At 46.6% G+C, this 27213-nt stretch overlaps 1 protein-coding gene across 1 annotated transcript; it reads right to left on the reverse strand.

Annotated features, from left to right (window-relative positions):
- Positions 1-401: 401 nt before the first annotated feature.
- Positions 402-27213, reverse strand: RNF20 (ring finger protein 20). Its single transcript, XM_060237128.1, has 19 exons — positions 27024-27213; positions 26419-26586; positions 26180-26327; positions 25159-25341; positions 21994-22112; positions 18926-19072; positions 18172-18249; positions 17960-18079; positions 12477-12656; positions 11801-11936; positions 10703-10824; positions 9896-10290; positions 8719-8836; positions 7772-7921; positions 5771-5983; positions 5385-5510; positions 3127-3267; positions 2377-2478; positions 402-1812 (listed from the first exon to the last, which is right to left on the reverse strand). The coding sequence occupies exons 1-19, from the start codon at positions 27150-27152 to the stop codon at positions 1636-1638; spliced, it is 2952 nt and encodes a 983-aa protein (XP_060093111.1). The 5' UTR covers positions 27153-27213; the 3' UTR covers positions 402-1635.

A 27213-nucleotide genomic window follows, 5' to 3' on the forward strand; every position in this document is an offset into this window, starting at 1 on the left:
TAGTATCCAGCTGCCAGATGTAGCAGAAGTCAGATGGGGAGGGGGGTCCTTCCTAAGAGCAGCGATGGAAGGATCTCAGGCTGGCAGTGTTAAGAAGTTCCTTCCCCAGTCTTCTTACAGCCCCAATGGGCTTAATGTAAAAGGTCCCTCACTGTCACCCTTACCTTTTCACAAGGTAGCAGGTCCCTGATGGAAGTTGGAAAAGGGAGGTGGGCAAGAAGGGCTGACAGAAAGCCTTTAAATGCACTCTGCTGCAAGCTTCTTGAGTTGATCTGACTTTCACAAAATACTTCTAAGGAAGGTTTTGTCGCCTCTGAAGTGTGCGCTTTAAAGTCTTGGTATGCAAAAAAAATCCAGAAGCAGCACAAAGCACAAGCAATATAAATAGAGTCCCCAAAGAGTTTACAGAATGACACAGAGTTTATTGAACAGATGCACTTCCAATCAATCACCCTCATGGCAAAAGAAGAACAAAACACAGAATGCCTTTTTTTCTAGAAGAGTAAGGAGAGAGATTCTCTGAGGGATGTGCCGGTCTGGCAGTCCAAGGAGGCCTCTTAATGGAAAGCTGGTCTCGAGTATATGGATCGTATTTCAGTCCCACATGTGGATCCTGTGCAGAACAGGGCACAGGAGACAGCCCCTGCACTGGGCACACAGCCTAACATGAACACCTACATGAGTAGGCCCTACATGCACGATCCATCTGCTGTTGGGGGGGGGGCAGACAGAGATCTTATTTATGTGTCAATATATGTAGGTTTCTGTTTACACAGAAGACTTGGCACACATGGAATGGCAGTGCACATGATCTCCAAGGCTTGTTCCCATACCATGTCACATGTAGGACCCACAAAAGGGAACTGAAGAGCAAATCAGACCAAGTTCCTCTTCTTCCTTCAGCATATCCAGGTGCACAAGCCCACAGAAAAGGCACCTTCTTTGCCAGTCCCTCCGCCAAAGAATTTCACTGGCCATTTTTGTTCCCTTTCAGAAGGGCGGCAGAGTCGTCGTTTGAAGCACAGTGCTGGTTCCGTGTCACTCTTCATTCTTCACCGCCATGCAGTTCCTTCTTCCCAGCACACCGAGCTATTTAACGGGTAACAAGGGTCAATGCTGAACCATTTCAATCAGGAATGAATTGCAGCCATTGTCAAACTATCACAAGCCTCTCAAAACAAAGACACCTGTTTGTGCGGGCAGACACGATGCGGGGGAAATGACCTTGCCCAGGAAAGAAAAGTCCTCTTTTTTCAGAAAACAAAATTGAAAATTAAATTTAAGAGACAAACATAGACAGACAGACGGCTTATAACTATTCAAACTAATATTCCAGTGTAAGGCCGATTCACCTGGGCTGTTTGAATCAGAGCCCAAGTAAACAAAGACACTCAACCCCAAGAAGCAGAGGCAACGAGGGAGGATCGTGCTTGGGATGGCAGTCCCAAGAAAGAAACAAGGTAGAGAGAATCAGAAGATAACCCCATTTTAACTCTCTAACCAGTGGAGAATTGCATCAAAAAATAGACAAAGGAACACAGCCAATGGAAAGACGCAGTTTCCAGCCTGCAAGTGAAAGAGGGGCCTGGACGGTCAGCGACAGAGAGGTCTCTCTGGCTCTACCCAGCCCGAGATTCAGCCAATGTAGATACGATGAAAGTCGTTGGCCCCGAAAGCAGCATTGCACTTGGGACACTTGCGCTGTCGGGTATCGTAGCGGGTTTTCACGCACTCAAAGCAGAAAACGTGGAAGCACTTGGTGAGCACGGCATCCTTCTTGCGCATGTTACAGCAGGGGCAGGTCAGGCGAGCCTGCAGAGCAGAAGACATACCGTTGCAAGACAGTGCTGGTAGACCAGAGAGCTAATGAGGGCAAGCTCTCACCTGGCATCCTGCGCCATAAGACAGAACTACCTGAAGGACTTGTTTGCACAAAGGGGTTAGAGCGTGTCCTTGGGACTATGACCCTATAAGGATTATAGCCTATTGATATCCTATATGAAGTGTCAACATGGGGTTAGAGTTCCGGACTAGGATCTGAGAAACCCACGTTATTACTCTGCCAGAGAAGCTCACTGGGTGACCCTGGGCCAGTCACACACATAGTTTAACCTACGACGATGCCTGTTATGAGGTAAAATGGAGTGGGTTGTCACAGTTGCTTTGGGTCTCCATTAGAGGAAAAAACTGAGTGTATGTACCTTAATGAAGAAATATCAAGGACTCCAACTTACCCAAATGGGAAAATTTCAGACTACCCCTGGCCTCGTTGACTACCTTCAACAGAAACTTATGGATACTGTAGCCAGGTACAACCCCAAGCAGGACTGGGCCCAATCCACCATCCAAAAGAGGCTTCTGGATCAAGCTGCCTACCTTGTAATCTTTGATCTCCTCCATAAGGATCTCATCGCAGTTGGGTACCAAGTCAGGTTTCTTGGTGGTCTCCAGCTTCCTCCGTAGTCTCGAGATATCCTCCTGCGGGGAAAATGTTAAGCATGTAGATGCATCATTGGGGCCAGAATCTCTCTCCTGAGAGCTGCTCCGCTGAGAGGCACAAAAAAGATCTCCAGGGTTCCCAGGCTGTGAGCAGGGTAAACTCCTGCAAAGATCTCCGAGTGCCACTCTCTTGGGTTCTAACCCACCAAAAAAACAGCTGCTCCTCAAAATCCAAAACCACTAGCTGTGCTGTCTGATCAGAAACACAGCCGCTTTTAGAAGGGGCAAGACAAAATCAGGGCGGATCAGCCCACAGATGGTTATCAGGCTACACGGAAGTTCCAGCAGCAGCACATGCTCAGCACCAGATGCTAGGTAAACAGGAGACCTCTTGCCACGATGGCCCATTTGTGACCTCCCCCAGCACCCTGGCCCCTTTTGGAGATGAGCTGCTGTACTATGGCAGATCACTGGTCTGATCCAGAAATGCAGCTCTTAACAGAGGCACCTGGAGCCTTTATCTTCCAGTGAGAAGAATAGTGAAGGAAGGCAGCTGAAGGCAGGCTGGAGTTCACAGGGCAGAGCACACGGACAAAGATTCAGCAAAGGACAAGAAGCAGCCTTGCTCTACTCGAGGCTAGATGACAGGAGGCAAAGACGGATTCGCTGGTCAAGGGTGCCGGGTACCTGAGCCCGCTTGAAGTTGAACATGTCCTTCTCCTTGGTCACGCTGTTCTCCACAATCTCATCCTGGAAGTCATGCAGCTTTTTCTGGGCCAGCTCTAGCTGCGCCCGAAGGTCATCGGCAAGCTGGGCAGCATCCATGGCCTGTAAATAAATGCATAACACAAATGCACATTTTGCTGCAGATATTGTAGATAGATGCAAGTAAGGAGACTTCAGCGTCGACAAGATGTCTGGTCCGTTCTCCATTTCCAAGCAGCTGAGCTGCCAAGCTGACTTTTACGTCCATCCATCTGTCAGTCAGTTTGCTTTGCTCTGATCCCACCCTCCCTCCAAAGAGCACAGAGTGGCTTAGGTGGTCCAGTCTCCCTCATTTTGCCTTCTCCGAGCCCAGAAAGCAGAGTGGGGATTCAAACCTGGATCTCCTGCACCTGAGTTCACTCTAACCAACTGCTACACCACCTAGGCTCCATTCTGCTTTCCCAAAGAAGTGTGACGGGGGCCCCCTGGAAGCTCACAAGCAGGACACAAAGGCAATGGCTCTCCCTGACTGCTACCTGCCCCCAGCAACTGACATTCACGGCACATCAATATGGCTAATCGTCACTGGAAGACCTATTACCTATTTATCTGTCTGCACCTTTTTTAAAGACAGGAGATACTGCCACATCTTGAGGCACTGAATTCAATGTACTGATGCACTGGGGTTTGTGACAGAAACTGTCAGGAATCTATGAGGCTCGCCGGATGACTCTGACTGTAATGGGTTAAAAAAAGAAAAGTTCTCTTCACCACTTTCTCCAAATTACGCATTACTTTCTGTATCTCTGTCATGCCCCTGCTTACACACTGTTTTTCTAAACTAAAAATGCCTGTACTCTTTTTGTCTTTCCTCATAAGGGAAAACACTCCAGCCCCTTGATCAGCCATTGCGATGTAATAGTAAGGAGCGGCGGACTCTAATCTGGAGAACTGAGTTTGATTCCCCACTCCTCCACATGAAACCAACTGGATGACCTTGGGCCAGTCACAGTGCTCTCAGAGCTCTCTCAGCCCCACCTACCTCACAGGGTGCCTGTTCTGGGGAGAGGAAGGGAAGGCAACTGTAAGCCGCTTTGAGGTTCCTTAAGGTAGAGAAAAGCAGGGAATAAAAACCTACTCTTCTTCTTGATCACATTGGTTACCTCTTTCTGCACCTTTCCTAACTCCAGAATATCCTTTTTTGTTGTTGTTATTAAGGCATGAAGATGCTGATAATTTTATTCTCAACTCCCAAAGTAAGTATGAGAGATCTTTTTCTCCCAATGGGATGGAATTAGAAATTTCAAAGAAAATAACAGATGTATCCTCTGCACCGCTGATGCCATGTGAGCAACCAATGAACACCACAGGACAGCTATCGCAGCTGCCAACTGGATTCTCCTGTCTCATACTCTGATCCCAAGTCCACATGTGTTACTCTGAACACTCTGTGTTTGTTTTTTAAGCTTTTATAGGGATGTTCTGAGAAAAGAACCAGCCTGCATGCACACAAACAGATCCAAAGCTAAACAAGTCAAAAGCCTCACTCATTATCACATTCCAAGACTAGAAAAGCAGCATTATGCAGAATTGGTATCCTCTCAGGCTGCTGGCCCTGCACCAGCTTCTGTGAGTATCCTCCTTCCCCTGCAGGCCTATGCCTGGATTCTGGCAGGCTGCTGTCAAAATCAGAGGGTTGGGCTAAGGAGCCTCAGCAAGGCTCTCCTCTCTGTCTCAGGAATTTATACACCTCACAAGTGTAGTTTTTGCAGACACAGTGACACCACCCATGCCATGTGTGATCTCTGGAGGCGGAGAACACTCTCACAACATTGTAATTACCTCCTCTTCTTCTCCTGACCTCCAGCCCTCAGTTCATTCTCCTTCCCCGAGATTCTCATCGCTTCTCTCCCCCGGAAACCTCAGCCAGCCTCATTATTTTCATCTGGCTGGCCCCTCTTTATTCTTTTGGCGCTCAGTTATTCCTTTCATCCACTGCCCTTTCTCATTTTTGTCATACTGCTTTGTGGTCATTGCTTTCTTGTTTTTTATTCTTTAAAAAAAAAAAAAACTCCAGAGAGCCTATAATTTCTGTTTTTGTGCCCTAATTACAGCTTTATCTGAGACTTCGCAATGCAGCCTCCACAAGGAGATCAAACAGAATCACGCATCCACCCTGCTGCCTTTCAACCCTCCGCAGCAGGCAGGCAGGATTAGTTTTGGGGGACAGCAGCCATTACCTTCCTCTTGTTCATCTCCAGGGCCTGGGTTCGCAAGCCCAGCTCCTTCTCTCCCGTCCCAATGTTGCTCTGGAGCAGGTGCTCTTTCTCCTCCAGCTTCCGTACAACCTGCAACTGGGCATCCACCTTTGAAAGGCAACCACAGAGGGAACGACACATTGAGCCACTTGGCCTGCGGGGGCTCCAAATATGTCCCAAGGTAATGGTAATTGTACATCCTACAATCCTACAGAAAACACGCCGTATGCATAATCTCAAGTATGATACAGTCAAATAAATTTCTCAAACACTGAAAGAGCTGCAGTCTTCATACATGCTTTGGCTCAAGAAGGTGGTGGGCTTGCTTCCTGCTGCTCCCCCTCCGATAATCCAATTAAATTAATTACCTGAGTCTTTAGGGTCAGGACTTGGTCGGCCAGCTCCTCCTTCTCTTCCTTCAGCAGCTTGTGGATCTGGTTGGATTTGATGCGTTCCGACATGAGCTTGAAGTTGGCATCGTCCTTTTCCCTCAGCTGCTGCATCAGGCGAATGTTCTGCTCCTGCATGTCCTCAAAGGCCTGGCCCGTCACGTCCATTTCAGAGAGCAGGGCCTCCTCCTCCTGTAAATGGGTTGGGAAGTCAGGCCATGAGCTCCTCCCTGCCCTTCTGCAACTACCCAGGCCCCTTTCCAAAGACAAACTTCATCAAGGTTGCAACCAATGTTCCATCTAAGCTGCAGAGTCTTGTGAGCAAAAAACTCTACTTTGGGAGCTACTGGCATTAAAGTTGTGAGCTACTACATAAATCATTGTGCTCTGGGATCATCCTTCCTGAGCCAAGACAAAAATGTGTGAGCTGGAGGCTAAAAACCAGTGAGCTAGCTCACGCTAACTCAGCTTAGACTAGTTGCAACCCAAAGACTAGAAAATCAGAAGAGTGACTAGAAAGAGTGAAGCCTTTTGAATAAACGGTCCACTGACAGCACAGAAGATGTTGTGATCAGTTTGATTTTTCACACTCAGGAACTGATAGTTCTACACAGGAGAGGGAAGGTATTTTCCCCATATCAGATCAGTAGGTTCCACTGCATTCTCCAGCATTGGCCTTCTTGGGCCTTTGCAGTATAATTCACAAGATGATTCCCCATCCTATAGCCCACTTTGCTCCAGTGCACCTTCAGGGATTCAGTTGCTTATGTAGAAATACGCATGCATACAATGAAAGCTCACAAAACCTATGGTGGAGAGGAATTCCTCCCCTCTTCCAATACCCATTTCTCAGCCTTTTGCTTAATTTTCCTCCTGTACCGGCTCTCCTCCCCTCCCCATCTTTATGCTCGCCCATTCTTCTTCCCCTTGTGATGACCACAGAAATTTTGGCAGCTGTTGCGGGACTGCCTAGTCAAACATACAGTCTGGAGTGTCAAACATGCGGCCTGGGGGCCACATCAGGCCCCCAGAGGGCTCCTATCAGGCCCCCGAGCAACTGGCTGTCAATTGCTTCCTTCTCCCTATCTCTTGCTTTCTTCTGTAAGACAGCTTGCTTTGCAAAGCTTGCTCAATAACTTGGGAGCTAAAGAGCAAAGCCTCTATTTTCTCCATTGGCTGAGGCTCCTCCCTTGGGGAGGAAGGAGGGGAGGGAGTGCTTGCTTTGCCAGGCTGTCTCAATTGCACAGAGCCACTGAGCCAAGCCTCTCTTCCTTCTACGGGCTAAAGCTTCTCTCCCTCCCTCCTGGTCTCCTGAAAGAGCTAAAGTTTCCTTTGCCCAGCTCCCTGAATCCCAAGGGAGGGATACAAAGAAAGCACCTTTAAGACCAATAATTGCTAATGTTTTAAGCAAGTTTTATTTAAAAAAAATTTTAAAAAAACTTTATGTTTGCCTGTGTCATTTATAAAGATTATATCTCTGCTACCTAACCTCCCCGACCCAAGATGGCTCAGCCCAACAAGGTCTCACTTATGTCAGCTCCGGCCCTTAGAGCAACTGAGTTCAACACTCCTGGCCTAGAACCTCATGAGATCTCAGCGCATTTTTTTTTCTGTCGCCCACTTCCTACCACCACTTCCCCCCCTGCAAGTCTGGGGAAACTTGGGGACCCCACTCCCCACAGGTCCTTCTTGAATTCACTGTGTGGATTTTGGGGTACAAATTCTTGGGGCCAGGTTTGAAATTAGATACAAGACACAGTGGAGAAGATGCAAATACCTCCTAGCTAACTGATGTCCCAATGATACCTGGTGGCCAAGAAAAGAGCAGAAATATCACTAAGAGACTGGTGGTAAAGAAACAGGAGCAGAGTCTATCACCCTTGCACCAGTCCATCACCCTTCACTTACTGCAAGAAGCCAGAGGTCCAAAACCTCAGAGACTGTGACTGCCACTCTTCCTAAGAAGAAAACACTCCTCACCTGCTTAGCCATAGCCAGTTTCTTCTGCAGGTATTCAATCTGCTCCTCCACAGCTCGGATCTTCCGGAGGGCATCCTCATCAGCCATCTTTTTGCTCTCTTTCTTCTCCTTGTCCTCCAGGTCCTTCAGTCTTTGCCTCAGCTCTTCCAACTGTGGCAAGCAGAAGAGGAATGTCAGAAGAAGGGCAATGAGATTTTTAAAACTAGAAAGGATTATCCTTTCTCTCTCCTTTTTTAATGAGAACTCTGTTGAGTTTTGGCCATCAGGTCAGAGCTGACTTATGGGGACCCTGTGGGGCTTTCAAGGCAAAAGATGTTCAGAGGTGGTTGGCCATTGCCTGCCTCTGCATAGCAGCTACCATATTCCTTTGAGTTCTTCTATCCAAATAATGGCCTCATCTCTTATCCAAATAATAGACAAATAATAACCCTGCTTAGCTTCTGACATCTGATGATATCGGGGCTATCCAAGTCAAGGGAAGGAGAATTCTAAGGTTGGGGAAAGTGCAATCAAGTCATAGCCAATTTAGGGTGACCATGTAGGGTCTTTAAAGCAAGAGACAAACAGATGGTTTGCTATTGTCTGCCTCTGCATAGCAACCCTGGACCTCCTTGGCGGTCTCCCATCCAAGGATTAACCAGGGCTGACCCTGATTAGTTCCAGAAATCTGTCAAGATCAGGCTAGCCTGGGTCATCCAGGTCAGAGCGACTGTAACATACCAGGCTTCACTCAAGATCTCCTTGAGGAATTTTTTCTAGAAAAGTAAATGTTTTCAAGGAATGAGCTGTGATTGCCTAGATCCAAAATAAAGCATTAGAGTGGGTGCCACCCCAGACAGAACTCTGTTTCAAGAGGTAAAACTCAGGTCTTCGCAGATATAACAGAATCCATTTCAAATCTACTCTCTATTGGACAAGGGAGACTGGACAATGGCGAATGGAATTACCTCAGCTTTGGCCTTCTTCTCTGCAGCCATCAACTGAACTTTGTCTCTTTGCTCCTTTGGGGCAGAGCGGTACATATCTAACAACAACTTCATTTCCTTCTGACTCTCTTGGGCCTTCCTAAGCAAATAGAAAGATAACAGATACATAGCAAAATTCTATCAAGGGCCGCAAAAGGGCAACACTGTCTACTTCAAATCAAGAAGCATGAGCACCTTCCACCGCCATCCCCTGCCCCCATGCCAGGACTAGAACAGCCATCTTAACTCAAGACTCTCAGAAGTTGCTCAGAAAAAAAATGGGGAAAGTGCCATCCAAACACATCTGGTACAGCCGATTAAAAACAGACAGACATGTCAGTTTTTGGCTACAGACATGGTCATAACTGGGTGTTCCAGAGGAAGTATACAGCAATCACTGCTCATTCAAAGAACTAGGGGACTGGCATTCCTGAGGAAAAAAGCTGCAAATCCTGTCAAATAATGGTAGATTCTTCCTCCCCATCTGATATTTCTAATTCCTAAACTGAACAGGATGGGGGGGGAACCCACAGCCCCACTGACTTACGCTCTTTCCAATAGCCTATACTGGCAGTAAAGAAATAACCACAAACGACTCATTGGTAAATTCAGACATAGTACAAAGTGAATGCACAAGAATGGGAATGGGCTGGGCAGGGTTCACAATGACTCCTAAACCCAGTGCTTCATTATTGTCACCTCCCACATATAGACAACCAGGGCTTTTTTTGTAGCAGGAATTCCTTTGCGTATTAGGCTACACCTCCCTAATGTAGCCAATCCTCCTGGAGCTCGCAGTAGGCCCTGTAAGCTCTTGGAGGATTGGCTACATCAGGGGTGTGTGGCCTAATATGCAAAGGAGCTCCTGCTACAAAAAAAGCCCTGTAGACAATCATACAGAAAGGACATCTGAAAAGAAACTTGGTCGTCCCTGCAACTGCCAAGAAGGCTCTGCATCCACTTTCTACGTGCCTGGCACGTAAGTTGTTTATTACATGGTTACTTGCAAGCCGCTTGGAGTCTTGAGAGAAGGATAACAAGCAGCACTCAGATGGCCTGCTGAAGAAACAAACAGTTCAACAATGGCATGTCCCTTCAACCCCCACCAACTCCACCTCAGGTTGCCATGAAGTAATGACAACTGCAGGACCCGCCTTACTTGAGATCGCCCTTCAGCTGCTTGATCAGTTCTGCCTCCTTTTTCCTCCCATCGTCGTGCTTCCCTTTGTCCTTCTCTTTGGTAGATTCCCTCTCCTTCTCAGACTCCTTCTGCTTCTGCTTCTCCCGCTCCCTCTCTTTTTCCTTCTCCCGCTCTCTCTCCTTTTCCTTCTCTTTCTCCTTCTCCCTCTCCCGCTCCTTCTCCCGCCTCTCGCGCTCCCTCTCCTCCTCATCTCGCTTTGCCTTGGTTTCAGAGGTATCCTCGGGGGGAGCCTTGGAGGCCGTGGATGAAGCAGAGATGTCGTCAGGCTCTTGTTTGATCTCAGGCAGCTCCTCTTTGGTGTCCTCAGTGCTGGACTGGGAGTGCAGGAGGGCACTGCCGCTGCGGGAACGGGTCTGAGAGAATGGGAGGGAAGACATACATATGCAAAACGTATAAGCAATGCTTTCTCACAGGAATTCCTTGCCATCCATGGACTTTGCAAAGCAGGATTTCCCTGTTTCCTCCTCCTCCTGCAGTCCACTAAGCTTGTGCCCTATGGGTCCTGACGCACCCATCCTCATTGTCACACTCACAAGGTTCTTTTACAGAACTGACATGCAACCTCAACAGTCTTAGCAAACAACTGAACAAGTTTACGGTTTGCATGGGTTTGAGGCCATTGCTGGAGTTCTGGAAGCTGTCAGACAAAAAAAGAATTCCACAGGTCCCCAGAGGTCCATCTTCGACACCTCAAAGCAGATAAAAAATTTTGGACCTAACCAAGCACAGTTCCCCAATAGCTTCTCCCTCTGCTGTTTCACTTACCTTGCTCAAGTCAGATTGAGCCTCCCTCAGCTTCCGCTTGTACCTCAACACCTCCCCTTTCAGCTGGTGGTTGTGATTCTGGAGGCTACTGATGAGGTGACGCATCTCCCGATTGATGGGTCCTACAGAAGAGAAGCCATCACACAGGAGAGTTACAGAGAGCTCTACATAGTTCTAGTGTTAACAACTGCCTTGCTGAATCTAAAATGGATACCCAAGTTCTGCATTGCATCTTCTTGTAGAATTTACAAGGAAGCAAAATACTACATTGTCTCCAGAGGAGTAAGAAATGAAAGGACAAGAGAAACACATACACAAAGCAAACAAACCTCCCTTCCTGGCTGCTGGAAGCTCATCTCATGCCTTCTATGGTTCTTAAATACAAAACTCTGCACACCATTTCTGGATTTCTCCAGATCATGCAGGCTACAAGGCCATTTAACTCAAGATTTTACAGCAACTCTCTATAATCATGGAGAAATAGTTAAACCATTTGACCATGGTGATTCATTAAAAAAGGGGTGGGCAAAGTATAGCCACACTTGAGAGTAAGAAAAAGAGTACACTACAAGCAAGTATTGAACAAGAATTAGAAGAAAAACCCTCTCAAACAGGGATATTGTTAAAATGAAGCAAAATCCCCAGTATGTGGGGAAGACCTGATAGATTAACCAGTTTTTACAGAACAAGTTGATTTAACTAAAAAAAAACTGATAAAGGCTTTCAGCACTGAACAGCTTATGCATGCAGCTGAGGCTGCAGGTTAAACTGCATATCCAAGATAAGGACTGATTTTGCACTCACCTTACGCCGCTCTCATGTTTGTCTTCTCAGCGTGGCTTCCTTCCGATTTCATACTATCTGCCCCGGGGCTGCAGCAAGCATCGGCGTTTTCATGCAGCAAACATTTTAGCAGTTTGTTTGCTGCGCAAAACCGCCAACGCTTGCTGCAGCCCTGAAACAGATAGTGCAAAATCTGTCAAGGTCTCATACTATGAGACTCAATGTGGAAGTATTTATTGTATAATCATACATCAATGAATATTGGTAAACCATCCCAGGGACCACTTTGGGTCACAGTAAGCTAAATAAATACACCTGCTTGTTCGTTGGCTGCCAGTGTCTGTTCAAACTCAATCCGCAGCATCTCGTACTCCTTGCGGACTTGGGCAAGAGTATCCTCCAGCTGAATGACCTCAGTGCGCAATTTCTTGTGCAGGCTGACTTCATCACGCTGTAGGGGAAAAAATAATGAGGAAACCAGCTTTGGTACAGCTGAGAAGCTGAAGAAAGGAGGAAGACCTTCCCTCCCCACTGGAGACCACAAATTAAGAGAGACGGGAATTAACTGCACAGCTTACATGGCAGTCATTAATGAAGTATCTTCAGTTCTGTCAGATCTTCTGAACACTCTCTGTAAAGCCTTTTCCTCACATCCACAGAATGCCCAACTGGCAGCTGCTGTTATGCTTTTAAGGTACAGCTCTGGTAACAAAGGCTGTCTTTGTTCCTCCAAGCTTGCCCAGCAAGGAGTCTGAGAAGCAAACTCTCACAAGCAACAAAAGACTCCTATAACCAAAGTGGGGCAAATCCAACACCAGCCCCATCATTCAGTCTTGCTAGTTTTATTTTTAAAATAAGCAAACACAAAATATGCACTACGGGGTATAAATCTGCAGTCTTCTTCTGGCTAACAGCAAGCAGACACTCGGTTAACACAAGGCATCACCATCTCCATGAGTTAGGAGGGAATAAAAAGAGAAGAGGCGGTTACCTCAATGAGTTCCACTTGGCGCTGGTGAGTACTTCGGGTACCATGAAGCAGAGTGCGGGCCTCGTCCAGCTGCGCTTTCAGTTGAAGGCTCTCATTATACAGGACAGAAAACTGGGACTGCATGCAGCGATACTCTGGGGTCTCCTTCACCACCTCCTCCACAGCTCGCCTCAGATCCACCTAGCCAGAGCAACAGAAAAGGAGAGGGCAGTAAAGGAAAGGGTGTCGAGTCATAGTTTATGACAGCTAAAGCAACAAGACTACCCGCAAAGTGAATCAAGTCAGAGCTCAATATCCCACCATAAGGTTTCACTTAGACATCATCCCTCACACCATCAACTGTCCTCTAAACCACAGCTCTGTTCATCACCTTACACCATCCTGCAAGGCGATCACTATGGTGTTCACAGGTCTCTCTTCTTCCATTTTATCCTCATAATGCTGTGAGATACATTAGGCCAAAAGATTGGGCTAAGGTCCCCACGGAGAACTTTGAGGTTAAGTGAGGTTTTGGACGTAGGTCTCCACAGTCCTCATCTTTAACCATTGCACCACACTTCTTCTCAGTCTGCAGCTCATGGCTACAAATGCCACAACACACACACATGCAAAATCTCAATTTTTTTACGTCAACTGCTGGTGGGGTGAAGGTTGGGAGGATTCAATGTCTGAAGTCAGGAGTTGCTGGTTAGATCATTTCTTCTCGCCCCATTTAGCCCCCATAATAGAAACAGGCCAGTTTATTGGAGGCCAGGAGCAGGATAAACCTGTCTTTATATGATGGATGGACATGACAGGCCAGTTCTAGTGAGTACTTGTTTCACTCCAAGTGTGCTATGAACCTCAAAACGCAGGTTCCGTCCTTTCCTGCCCACAGAATGAGAAGCAAATTGAGGCCTACAGTAGTACTGCTGGATGTGAGTAGGGCCTGCTGAAACACAATGGTACATTTGTATAATTTAGTTCACGCCAATATATTATGTTTTGAAAACAAGTTATTGAAAAACATGTCTCCGTCGAAGAATGATAGCTTGGAAATCTTTAATGTGTTACTTTTTTGTATTCAGGATGCAATTTGCACATGGAGAATCATTTAGAAGTCTACCTAGATCTAGCAGAATAAACGTTTCTATCCCATTCTTCCATCAAAGAAATCAAGGGGGTCTACATAGCATCTCCTTCTCTCTATATCAATCACAACACCCTCGTGAGATAGATTTCCCCTCCCTTTTACCCCCATTACATGTCTGTGAGGTAAGTAGCTTGAGAAAACGTGATGGGTTCAAGGCTACTGACTAAGCTTCATGGCTATGCGAGGTCTCTGATCACGGGCAGCCCAATCCAGAGAACCACCATGTAGCTGTGCTCGAGTGCAGAATTAGCGTCGGCGGTCAGTCGGCTCCCAAAGGGGAGATGGAGGGGGAAGAGCGGCCCAACGAGTGAGACAGAACCCACTGCCATGGTGATTCCGCCTAGGCGCACGCCATTGGCCCGCTGTCGAGGTGGAGGTGGGCACAGGTTAACACAGGACCACGGGATTGGCCAGCCCATTGCACGTGATCAGGCGAGGGGGCGGAAAGCCCGAGAGGCCGTCAATCTTTCCACTCCCTCCCACTGTCAGAGACTCTGCCAATGGCAGGCAGGTGGGCAGAGGCATGCGTGGACAAGCAGGACGTCCCAAGTGCAGGAGTTTGCTGTCCTAGACGGTGGCTGGAATGTGTGTCTGGGAGAAGTCAGACCAAATCCAAAAGACCACCACCCGGAGCCCCTCCCCTGGTGTTGCCCTGCTGCCACCCCCTGCTATGTGCAAGGAACACCTCCCTTGGGGGCCGCAGAACTCAGAGTGTGAGCCGCTGGGCATGCATTCACTTCAGCAGCACCCCCCTTAGTGCTCTGCACACAACAGCCCTGTGCGGTTGGGTAGGCCGTCAGCCCGGGCAGGCTGAGGGGTGGCGTCAGCCCGGGCAGGCTGAGGGGTGACGCCCCCCGTCTAACCCCCCCCCCCAAGAATCAAGTCTCCCCACTCTCCCAGGCATTCCCTCGGAGAGGCCACTGACAGTGGGGGGAGGGTTGCCCAGGGAACGTGTAGCAGATGCCAAGCAGGAGAGACAACAGAGGGCACAGCTCAGACTTTATTTTTCCGGAACAGAGTGCAACAGTTTCCCTAGTGCGCGCTGGGCAGTCTCGCCGTGGATGGGGTTCCATTCCGAGTGGCAGGCAGAAACAGCTGAGGGAGTGGGGAGGCGGTGGAGCAACACATGCGGAAGCCTCTGTGTTGGAGTCCCACCTGCAAAACAGAGACAGAGAACAAGAGCACCTGTAGGGGCGGCAGCTGGAAGAGCAGGCTGCATTTCAGCTGGGCGCTCTCTTAAAGGGACAGTCTCTGACCCACCTCCCCATATCGGGGCAGCTGCCACGCACCTCCCCCACCCCCGTGCCCTTCCAGGGGTTAAGAATGCGGCAGAGGGCAGACCAAGGGAACGGGGAAAGCAGCAGCACAGGGGAGTGGGCTCAGCAAATGACCCCTGTCGAAGCCAACTGCCTTGTTCATGTGCCAGAGACGCTCGCACGCAAAGCAGCCAAGAGCGAGGGGAGGGGGAGGATAGTGGGGGTGCTCAGTGAAACTTACTCAGCCATGGGCAACAGTCCTCACTCGCATGCAGAGCATCTGCGAGCCCAAAACCTGTGGAGACCTGGAAACAAGAGCAGTTAGCCCCAGGGGAGAGACCTCGTTCTCCCCCACGTAAGTCAAAGATACTGTCAAAGCTACAGCACGGTGCAAAACCCGTCACCAATGTGCCTGCCTGTCCCTTGCTCTAAGTCCATATGGCCGGGAGCTTGCCGACAGAACTTCCCGCCATGCGCTCCTCTCCCTAACAACTGAGTTGTGCAAGGCAGAGCTGAAGTATTTCTAGGAGGGGGGAAACTGCAATTGGGCGACGGGGAGGGGGCTCGCCAGGCCAAGGTGTGAGGGGATTGGTGAGGCAATCACGCCACTCCCTAAGGGGTTTGCGAGCTTCCACAGCGGCGGAGGCAACCTTTGGTTTTGGTTTCAACAAGTGCCTATGGGACATGCCACTGTTTTTGCAGGCGTAACATTGCACCTCTCGGGGAGGGGGGGCGGTGTCATGGCCCAAACTGCTCAGGAAGCCACCTAAGTCTGACCATGCCCCCAACTCCACCCCCTCCTCCGCCTGAGTGCCCCGCTCTGCCTCACTTCCGCCCACGCTTGGGCACAGCCTTCAGGCACTGCTGTCCTCGGGCGGAGCAGCGCTGGGGCGGCCCCCCGCCCACGTAACTCCCCTCCACTGTGGCGGCGCCGGTCATAGGACAGCACAAATGCTTCTGGCACCCACATAGCGGGAAGTCTGCTCCCAGAGCGCTTTCAGCCCCCTTCCCTCTGGATTGTGCTATAAATCTGCCTAAACCATGGAATTTCTTTTTTTTTTTTTAATGGAAATGGGCAAATTACCAGTTCCACTTACCCCTGCCTTTTTTTTTTAAGACAAAAGGTGAAACTCACAAAACAACACTAACGGCATTTATTTTAATACTCCAAAATTGCTTCCCACACACTCAAGAGAACTTGATCTATATATCAAGCTGCTAAGGGAGGGAGGAACTCATTCTGCACGTTTCTTAACTGGCCACATGGTGACAGCACTGCATCAAAGTTTCCAGACAGTTTCTAGGAAATTCAAAACACTTACTGGCTATTTTGGTTAGTCTGAATAAAAAGGTATTTTGGGAATTCTTTTGCAAAGTTTAGAATTTTATCAGCAACCTACACTCTTGGGAAATACCGCACTCAAATCATTAAGGGAGAAATGTGACTTTGCTCATGGGGATCAGTTGCCCTCCAAGCACTAGGTGATGTTACTTAATATGGCTAACATCGACTATTCAGTGAAAAATCAATATCCAGCATCATTAACACAAATGCCACATTTTTTTTCTTCTGCTCTCCGCCTTACTAGAGACGCATGTGTTCCACTCAGTGCTATGGAGATGTCTGACTAACTATTGGCTTTTACATTTTCACAAGGAATGTCACTATTTATTGGTTTTTCTCTTCCAGAAGGCCTTTGGTACCCCTGGACAGCTATTTTGCACCCAATACAACCTAATCCAATCAAGCCTGAACCATATCCTGAACTCATTTTTAAGACCGTACAACCTACAGACTGGGAGTTTCTTCAACATAACATAGCCATTGTGCTTTGTTGTTGTTTTTTAAATGCGCCAACACTGCCATCTACAGTCTTGGCTAAAAAGCCAAAAGTAATTACTAAGATAAAGCCAAAATAATATTTGGAACAAAATTAGAACTTCAATTCCAGATGCCTTTAAATGAAGTTACTAAAGGCTTACTAAAGAGTTCACAAAACAAGGTAAAAGAGGCGCGTTTGTACAGACTACACTAGAATGCTTCAAGAAACAGAATCAAATTAAAGGCTTTTGGGACCCAGTGAACCCACCCACTGCACCCCTCCTGCCCTGGACTTTCCATTTTCCAACAAAACAACCTTCACTAGAAGGGAGGTTAAACTCTGGCCTCTTTGGTACACTAGAGCAGTCCATCATTCACAATACAGAAGCCTGACAGAGCTTCCTGGCCTATAAAAAGAAGTTGCTGTTTGCATCTTTGCATGAGTTTCTGATCTTCCCTCCTTTTAATCACCCACCTGAAACTGTGTCTGGAACCAAGAGTTCCTCTGAAAATACCTCATGCATATTCATCACCAAATCCAATCAGGGTATTTTCAGCAGACTCCTAAGCTCCGTAGCAAGTAAGACAGAAGTCTAGCAGCATATTAAAGACTAGAAAAAATGCACCCTCTGTCTCTGCACATGTCCAGCTGGTCACTTCTTGCTAACCTTTTAGAAAGCAGGTTAACTCTTTCCTCCCTCCAACAAGCTTTCCACCACCATTTATTTTTATTGCTTTTAGAATATCTTTTATAATTTTACTGATTTTACTGATTCTGACCTACTTCAACTGAGATTTTATACTGCTTATTTTATTACTGCTCTAATCTGGGGTAACCTCATCTCATCAGCTCTCAGAAGATAAGCAGGGTCAACCCTGGTTAGTACTTGGATGGGAGACCAGCAAGGAAGAGCAGGATGGCTATGCAGAGCTGGGTGCTGGCAAAGCACCTCTGTTCACCTCTTGGCTAGAAACCCTACAGGGTTCACCTGAAGTCAGCTGTGGCTTGACAGCACTTTCCACCACCATTTATAAATGCTAACTTTCACTTTGGGTGTTGTGTTTAAGAACCTGACTTTTGCTTTGATTTTTGTCATTTTGTACTAATGGTTACCCATTAACTTTTAAAAACTGCTGTGAGTATTATTATTCTAATAAAAAAGAGGCTTATAATCATATCAAATAAATACATGCAAATACAAGACTGGGGGTGGGTCCAAGAATGACATATGTCTCCGGGTTTGATTCAGAAAAAGAAGTGCACTTTCACTACCTTTAGCTTCTCGTTTTGACTTGTCACCTCCTCGAAATCTTGACGCAGCTTCTCCACTTCACTCAGGCGGTTCTGGGCGAGTTCCTTGTTCTCCTCAAGCTCTGCATTCATCTCCTCAAACTGTACAGGAGAATGTAAAAAAGGCCATCCAAGTTAAGACCTCTCTTTGCATCTCTCACCCAGTGATCACCCAGCATAAGTGTGAGAGTCACCTTACGAGCGTTGATGGTGATGGTGCCTCCGTATAGGCTGCTCCCTGCCCCGTACACCTTGTATCCTTTTGAATTCACCTGCAAAGATGATGCATAAGGGTATTTTTGTCAACAAAAATGAAGAATTTTCGCCTTCACACATACAAGACAGTGGTTTCAGTCTACATTTATGTTTAAGCTGACTCATAAATGAGACCCAAGAAGTATAATGGAGCTTACTTTCAAGTACTCATGGGTAAGGACGACAGACTTTTAACCATCATTCTTCACCATGGGCAGGTAATCTGAGTTTTACATAAACAGGCTTAATAATAGATATCTGATAATGAATGTCAATATTAATGTTGATTAGTGAAGATGGAGGTGGCCTCCCCTCTCCACCACCCGTCAAAACACTCCCTGGCTCTCTGAAAGCTAGAAACTTGGCTTTCACATTCAGAAGAGGGAGGGGGGAGCTAAGGATGTCAGCTGATCTTATCAAATGCATCTATCCTGCATAATGCAGGCAGCCAATGAATTGCTCCTCTCCTTGTTGGGTATGGTACTCTATGCTTAAATTCTGTACTGAGCCAGGTCAAACTCTGCAACTTGTACCCACTGGGCATGTGGTGATGCATAATTTCTCTTCATGTGCCTCGTACAGTCTATAATGCTATGTATAACTTCCAGTTTTGCCATGGTGCAAAGGAGCAGAAAAGCTAAAAAGTCTCACTGCTAAGTCACTGGAAAGCTCCCAGCCTGGCCTAGTGCTTACACGTTCTAGGACGTCTGCCAGATGCCTGTTGAGCCGCTGTTCCCGCTTGCGGATTTTGTCAATGTCCCACTGGAGGTCATCGATCATGGTCTCCAACACGGACACACGAGACTCTGCTGTCTCCACCTTCCCTTGTAATTTGGAAAACTGGAGCAAAAGAAACATGAAAATGGGTCAACGCAAGAAATGCTGTTCTTCATGCTCATTTGCAGAGTGACTACCTAAACCTCACTTTGTGCACTTTTATCCCACAGATTTTTTTTTAAATCCTTTACTTCGACACCTTTATTAAATATGCTACAAATTCTATCCTGGAGAAAAATTTGGAGATAATTTTTTTTTTCAGTCTATCAGTAAAAATCCCCATGCCCAAATATAATACACACCTGCTATTTTCAAATCATCTCTCTGGCTTCCATTACAAAATCTCCCCTTCCCCAAGTCCAAGCTACCTCGAGAGGGAAGAGAGCTTGCCATCCTGTGCCATAAAATCCTGACCTCACCATAAAGGCAAATGTCATCTCCTAAATTCTGATCATTAAAAATAAATAATTAGAAATAAAAACATCACGATTTTGGACTTCGCTTGCACTGCGCATATTACCAAATTTCAGTTTTCTAGCTGGTGGGAGAATGCATTGAAATAGTTTGAACTGGCAACTATAGATGACAACAATTGTTATCTCTTTGGGGGCTGTCTTATAATAGGCTACTGCTGTGTTTCCAGTCCCGCCTTCTAAATGTGTGGCTAAAACTTACAGTGCATCACAATGGTTTATAACCATAACAGTAGTCCTCTTTCAGTATATGAGAGAAGGCAAGAGACCTTTCTTTGCTTATAGACAGCTTCCCAATCTGAATCAGCTTCTTACCAACAACAATGGGCCACCAAACAGACACAAAGGCAAAGGTCAGGGCCTGAGCTGATACTGGAACAATAGTGGCAGTTCTATACCTGTTTCAACTCAGGCTGAAGTTCAAATTAATATGTAACTGGAAATGACACTATTCAGAAGGCAGGGGAACAACATCTCAACCTCCAGTGTAACAGTTCCAAATTAAAAGTCGAGGACTTTTGAACCCACACCCTGCCAAGGACTTAAGGGTCTGGGATTTCTTAGCCATTAAAGGTGTTAAACTAGCTTAGAAAAAACTAGCGAAATTGTGTTATCGCCAAGTACTGTTATGAGGAATGCTCTCTCTACTTTTTATACATGGATTTAACAAAATTACAGCTCACCTTCTGTCTCCTACAACCCAGAATTCCAAACATTGGTTTGATCTTGCTTTTGAACGTCCAGACTATGGTTTTGCAGTTCTGACATAATGGCAAGCTACAATCTGCCATGAAAATATCTAGTTTTGTCATCACAGACAAAGGGGGGGAACACTCAAGTCTAAGGCTCTGCTTGGCAGCCTGGGTTAAACTGGACTTTCTGCAGAGCTCTCCAAACAGCTGATCCTATGGGGAGAATTCTGGGGCTCTGTTGGGCAGTCTGATTTAAACCTGACTGCCCAACAGAGCCCACCAAGGAGCTGATCCTGCAGAGAGAACTCTCCCCATGGGCTCTGATGCAGCTCTCTTCAGCAGTTCGGTTGAACAGCCCAAAAGAGCCCCAGCTGAGCCAGCGGGGAGTGCACCCCCTCGCCTGATTTGCAGGCTTTCTTCTGCTGCTCCTTTAAACACCCCCCGTTTAAAGGGACCACATAAGAAAGCCCAAAAGCAGCCAAGTAGCAGGAGCAATCTGCTCCAGCTGTTGTTTGGGTTTGTCGGTAATTCCCGAATATATCCCGGATTTTTTTCTGGTCTTTCTGAAAAACCCCAGATACATTTGGGATACTGAAATATACCCCAAAAATACCGATAAGGTGATTTTGGGGTATATTTCCGGTTCAGGTACACCCAAATGCACACCCCTAGTCCCAGGTCTGGGGACAGTGGAATCAATATGCAATATACAAAATGGAGTGACAGTTATAAACAATACAATATAACAACACCCAACACTTGACTTTTAAAGAAAATAATCCAATTCCACGTCTTGTGTATTCTGCCCACTCGGTTCCAGACACTGACCCTGGGTTCTTTATTACTCCATTTCAATAATTCCTTCAGTGATACAAGCTTCAATCAATTTATTCGGACGCATCGCTATGTAGTCACTACTTCAATGTTTCCCTCTCCAGTATTTATTTCCTTTATGCAATTTACTTCATTAACAAATGAATTCAGTAGGTGGATCCAAGCCACATACTGTAAGCAACTGACTTACTAAGAGGCTTGAATCCACCTACTGAATCATTTGTTAATGAAGTAAATTACATAAAGGAAATAAATATTGGAGAGTGAAACACTGAAGTAGTGACTACATAGTGACGCATCCGAATAAATTGATTGAAGCTTGTACCACTGAAGAAGATGATGATGATATTGGATTTATATCCCGCCCTCCACTCCGAAGAGTCTCAGAGCATCTCACAATCTCCTTTACCTTCCTCCCCCACAACAAACACCCTGTGAGGTGGGTGGGGCTGAGAGGGCTCTCACAGCAGCTGCCCTTTCAAGGATAAGCTCTGCCAGAGCTATGGCTGACCCAAGGCCATGCTAGCAGGTGCAAGGGGAGGAGTGGGGAATCAAACTCAGTTCTCCCAGATAAGAATCTGCACACTTAACAACCACTACACCAAACTGGCTCTCCAAGAAGAAATTATTGAAATGGAGTAATAAAGAACCCAGGGTCTCTGTCTGGGACCAAGTGGGTAGAATACATGAGACATGGAATTGGATTATTGTCTTAAAAGGCCATTGTATCGGGTGTTATCATATTGTATTGACAGTGGAATCATCCTTGCAGGGATGTGGTAGGTCAGAAACCCGTCTTTGACGCTCAGTTTCACCATATCTCCCGCCGGCACACATGCCCCCAGTCAGCAACACTTCCTCCCTTTCCTTGGTATCTCAAGTAGCAGAAGGGCCCTGGTGTAAACATTTCAATTGTTTGGTTTTCAATTCAAAAACATTTCATTTTTGCGCTGCTGTTTCAGCATGCATTCCTTTCCTTTAGTACCTCTTGCAACATGGTGCGGTGCTTTTCCTGCAGCAAATCTGCCAGTTCCTGTAGCCGCCTGTTCTCATTTGCAAAGCAGGTGTTCAGTTCTTGGACAGCCTCCTCCATCAGAGAGACATCTGGAGGAAGAAATGCATTGGGGACACCACTGTGAAAAGCACTGGCTTGGGTTCTGCAGTCATTTTCCATTGATACCCCTCAGTCAGCAGGGGGAGTTCAAGTTTCTCCAGTCTCCACTCGCCACTCACAGTCCTGCTTATGAGATCACCTGACCCTTATTCTGAACTGCTACTCCCACTGGGAAAGGCCTCAGAAAGACTTTGGGGAGGGCTGCTCTGCCATGCTGCTGCCCCTGCTTGGATCAGCCCTTGTTCACGCTGGAGGTTCTTATCCCCCTACCCCTATGGAGCCTGGGAGTGGGGTCCCACCTGCAGTTCCAATCCTCTAACTCCCTGTAGGCCCAGAAGCCTCTGAGTCTGTACAGGACAGGCCATCTCTTGCAATATCCTCATGGCTGTTCAGACCCAGCAGAGCTCTGTCAGGATTTTCCAGCAGATGGTGGCCAGCTGCAGAATGACCCGAAACATCAGGTCTGCCGGTGTCAACAAAGGCCCATGCTGCTGCAGAGTGCAGACTGAAGCCTCAGGTTGGAGAGGCCTGTTTTAATGGTTTCCTCCTTCCTTCTAAGACCAGCAATAGGGCCTTTCCTCAAGGCCTTTCTGTCTTCCGTACCAGCAAGGCAAGAGACTCCAAGAAAGCAGGTCTAGGCTCAGACTGGTTCGATCTCTGTCGCACTTCTCCTGTGCAATTGGGGGCCAGCTGCGAAATGAGCCAAAGTTTCAGGTCTGTCAGCCCAGATAGCAGCTTGCGCCACCATAGATGTATCTGCTGCCGGCCAGTACTGAATGCCTGGAACCTCAGGCGGGAGATGTTTGTCTTAATGATCTCTTTAAGACTGGTGATGGGGCCTCTCTTCAAGGTTTTCTGTCTGCCATACTAATAAGGTAAGAGTCTCCAAGGAAGCAGAGCTAGGCTCAAGCATCCAGCTGGAGCGGCAGGGCTATCAAAACCGGAGGATCAGCCTCGCTCTGAAACAATACAGTTTATACAAATTTGCCTAGCCCTGCCAGGAATGAGAGGAGACACGACCTAACTAGTTTGGATGACTTGCCCCACCGAAGGAGAAGTACACGTTGATTTCTTAATCCAAATGATATACATTGCTGATGGTTATGCAGTAAAACAGAAAAATAACTGGAACAGTAAAGGATTCAGGCTGGGAGTCCACAAGTAAGCACGGGTTGGGTGGGGATAGATCAGGAATTACACCTGCCACCCTGTCCTAAAATATCCCCTTCCGACACTCTGTAAGGTCTCGAAGGCTTGAGCAAGCTAATCCTTCCTGCTTTATTTTCTTTAATTGACTCTAACCACATTCAGTATTCTGACTTTCTGGAGAACACTAAGTCATTAATCGGGGTATTTGAGTCCCTCCCCCCCCCCTTCCCCTTCATTTTCAAGCTATTTCTTTATCCATAAGAACATAAGAGAAGACATGCTGGATCAGGCCAAAGGCCCATCCAGTCCAACACTGTCATACAGTGGCAAAAAAAACACCTCCCCATACTTGGGGAGACCCCTCCAATGCAGAAATCCTTCGCTTTTCTACTGTATGTAGCTTTTGTGACTGGCATGGGGACTAGTCATTTAACTGTTAGATATAGCAGAGCTGATTAGAGAAATCCAATATGGATTTTGAATTAGTTTTTATCACATCGCTGCTTGAAAACATTTACAGCTCTTAAAACAGAACTCACCCAGTCTACCAGTGGAGACCAAGTACTGCGGAAATTCTGGAACATGGCAGGAATAGTTTAGATGTGCATGATTATCGGGAATGGTCAACAGCCAAACTAGAATGAACAACTTCAAAATGAATGACTTAATAACATACTATTATTTTTATGCCAATAAAGGCTGACTTGACTTGACTTAATAACTTTAAAGGGTTATAGGAATCCTGGAAATTCCACTGAATTGTTTTTCAGCACTGAACTAAACTCCAAGGAGTCTTCCCTGTTGCATCTGATGGCTGCATTTTGATAGCTGTGTCTCTTCGTCATAGAAAAACTGTTGGGTTGGATCCAGCATGATTGTTTGTGGGCAGAAGTCTTTGCACCTGCAGGAACTCTGCACTGGGTCTAGCCCATTGTGCACTTCCTTAATTTGCTTTGTAATTAAATACAATTACAAAAAAAGAAAGAAAACGCTGTAGCCAGAATGAACAGCATGGGAAGAATAGGAGTGCCCAACTCCACTTTGTATAAACACAGCTTTCCAAGGGAGGAGGGAGAAAAAAATAATGGATCTGGCTCTCAGTAGGATTCAACCCTACCTGGAGAGCCAGTCTGGTGTAGTGGTTAAGTGTGTGGACTCTTATCTGGGAGAACCAGGTTTGATTCCCCACTCCTCCACTTGCACCTGCTGGCATGGCCTTGGGTCAGCCATAGCTCTGGCAGAGGTTGTCCTTGAAAGGGCAGCTGCTGTGAGAGCTCTCTCCAGCCCCACCCACCTCACAGGGTGTCTGTTGTGGGGGAGGAAGGTAAAGGAGATTGAGAGCCACTCTGAGACTCTTCGGAGTGGAGGGCGGGATATAAATCCATTATCTTCTTCATCTTCTTCTAAGAGTTCTGGATCTGGCTCTCAGTAGAGGCCATTAGATAGAGACCATTAGATATGAAGTAGGAAAAGCAAAAAGTCCATTAAGAATAAAGCCAGGCATCAGTGGTGCCCTGAATCATAACCCACAGCAGAAGGGAAAAGAACTCTACAAAACAAATGCATTACTGGAGGAACAAGCTAGCTGGATGACTAAGCAAGACGGGCTTGCACCAGCCTCACCAGTTCCTTAAGCCCTTTCATGTAGTGCCCCATTTAATCATTGTGGGGAACATTCAGTGAGTAAAAGGAAAACATTTCTTCAGACAGCTTCTGTGAACTGTGCAGCACACCTGGAGAAGTCTCATAAGTTGTCAATTATTTACTAGGGCAACTTCAAAGGGAGAGGATTTGTCTAAATACTATTTCTGTCATTTAGCAGTTGAACACCCTTTGTCAGATACAAACATTTACCCAAGGAGGAAGAGTCTTCGATATATGCCATACCTCCACTGTTCAGCTTTTGGGACAGCATATCCACTCTCTCCTGCAGCTTATCATACATGGTCACAATCTGAGTGACAGCACGGCGGGAAGACTCCACGCGTTCCTGCAGCTGAGATTCCATTTCCTCACTGGTGCTGCTGGCCAGGGTAGCCAGAAAGGAGAACGCAGGCTCAAATGTTTCCCCTAGGAAACAACAAGGCAAGGAAATAAGACACAAAATGATGTCAATAGTCCCATAAACCCAAAAAAAGACATTCTTTTCTACCTCTCAAGGGTATACCTAAGTTACTGAAAATGGCATTATGGGGGAAAGCACAAACAAGTTGCAAAGCTGGGTGACAGATTTAAAAAACGGAAGGTTAAGCCAAAGTATGCACAAGTATTAAAAAGTGTTTTGACTATTTAAAAAAATGTAGAGGCCAGAGAAAATTGCCTGTTCACCTAGCAGATAAGCAAAAATGTATGCAACACTGCAGGTATGTGCTGGAGAGGAGAAAAACATAATGGCTCCTATCTCCATGTGGTGGGCATGCCGTATTACAAAAGGTGACTGGAATAGGATTCAGAAAGGGATTAGAGACATTGGAGTAAAATATATATACATACCCTTTATGTCATTTATATGTCTTTTGGGCAGAACAGCTACCCATGAACCAGTGGTACCCAGCATCATATTTAATGGTACCAGCAGCTAGACTGTTCATTGCTAAGCAAGCATTGAAAACTACATTACTTTACCAAGGCTGGAGATAATGATCAAGTTTATAATAATCATGGGCAAGAAATCAATGCTGACAGATTACAGTATGAAGAAAAATGCACAAGGACTTTGTGCTTGGCACTGGATCTTTTTTACTGACTATTAAAAAGGAAGTATTGAACTGGGTGTATGGTTAAGATTTCAAATCTCTACCTAAGTTGATAAAACTGTATGAGATGGTGTTTATCTGTGTATCATGGCTGAATGTATTTTGAGTGTTTATAATAATCTTTTAAAAACAGGCAGGATCACAGGCCTCACCTCGCTCCCTCTCATCTTTACGCTCCTGGTTGCTGTCAGAATCTGGTTCCGGCTCTGGCACAACCAGGGCTTTCCGTTCCGACAGGAGATCTCCCAGGCCTTGGTCTAAGTCATATCGTTTCAAAATGATGCGGATGTTCTCGTCAAACTGAAAGAGAACAAAAACCCTTCCAGTTAACTGTAGGAGAACGAACGCATTATGGAAATGGAACTGCAGAGCAGACAAATGGGTAGCAGACCTGGCTCCAGTAGCGATTGACAATCAGCAAGGAAGCATCATCTGTGGCCTGCCGCCGCTCAAGCTTCTCAATGTGCTCTCGCAGCTCATCCTCAATGGCCTGCCGCTGGTCCAGCATCTCAGCCAGCTTGCGGTTCTTGGTCTGCAGAGTTCGAATGTCCAGCTCTTCCTGCAATCATCCCAAGAAGGTTAATCACAACAAAGGCACTTCTCTTGCTGAGATGAGAAGTCTGAGAGTCTGGGCTGTACCTCCTGGGATAGCAATTGGAGGGTCACATGACTGAATGCCCCTCCATATAACAAACACACAAAAAAAGCTCCATGCAGAAACCCCATTGGTTAGGTAAAAGAGTTCTGAACTAGATATGCTAAGGTATGCACATTCTGTAATGTGAGAGGAAAGATCAGTTAATACTGTTATCTCTTCTCTGCATCTGATACACACCGGGCTTCAAATCACCCAAATAGCTGATTGAGCTGACCTTAGGAATGACCGGAGTCAAGGTGAGACTAAAGACAAGATCACACCACAATACAGGAGCAGAATTAAACCAATTTATTTATTCCCCGGGGTTTGGTGAAAGAGGGCAGAAGAGAAATACAAACCGTTGAGGAGACGCCACCCAGCTTAATGGTTTCCACAGTGGTCCCTGAGTCTTCAACCCCGGCCTTCTTCTCTGGAGGCCCTGAGGGGCTCGACTCTGCCGCCACTCGTTTGTTCCCAATTCCAGACATGGTGACTTCACTGGCTAAAGATTTCTACTCGTTAAGGTTTTGCGTGAAAGAGACAAAAGTT

This window comes from Heteronotia binoei, chromosome 4 (genome assembly GCF_032191835.1).
Source record: "Heteronotia binoei isolate CCM8104 ecotype False Entrance Well chromosome 4, APGP_CSIRO_Hbin_v1, whole genome shotgun sequence".
In the NCBI taxonomy this organism is placed as follows: domain Eukaryota; kingdom Metazoa; phylum Chordata; class Lepidosauria; order Squamata; family Gekkonidae; genus Heteronotia; species Heteronotia binoei.

Coding starts and splice junctions, on each gene's coding strand:
- RNF20 (XM_060237128.1), bottom strand. CDS start 27,152: ATGTCTGGAATTGGGAACAAACGAGTGGCGGCAGAGTCGAGCCCCTCA. Junction 3,268..5,384: donor TGGAGATGAACAAGAGGAAG/GTAATGGCTGCT, acceptor ATTTATTTACAG/GCCATGGATGCTGCCCAGCT. Junction 2,479..3,126: donor TCAACTTCAAGCGGGCTCAG/GTACCCGGCACC, acceptor TTTTCCCCGCAG/GAGGATATCTCGAGACTACG.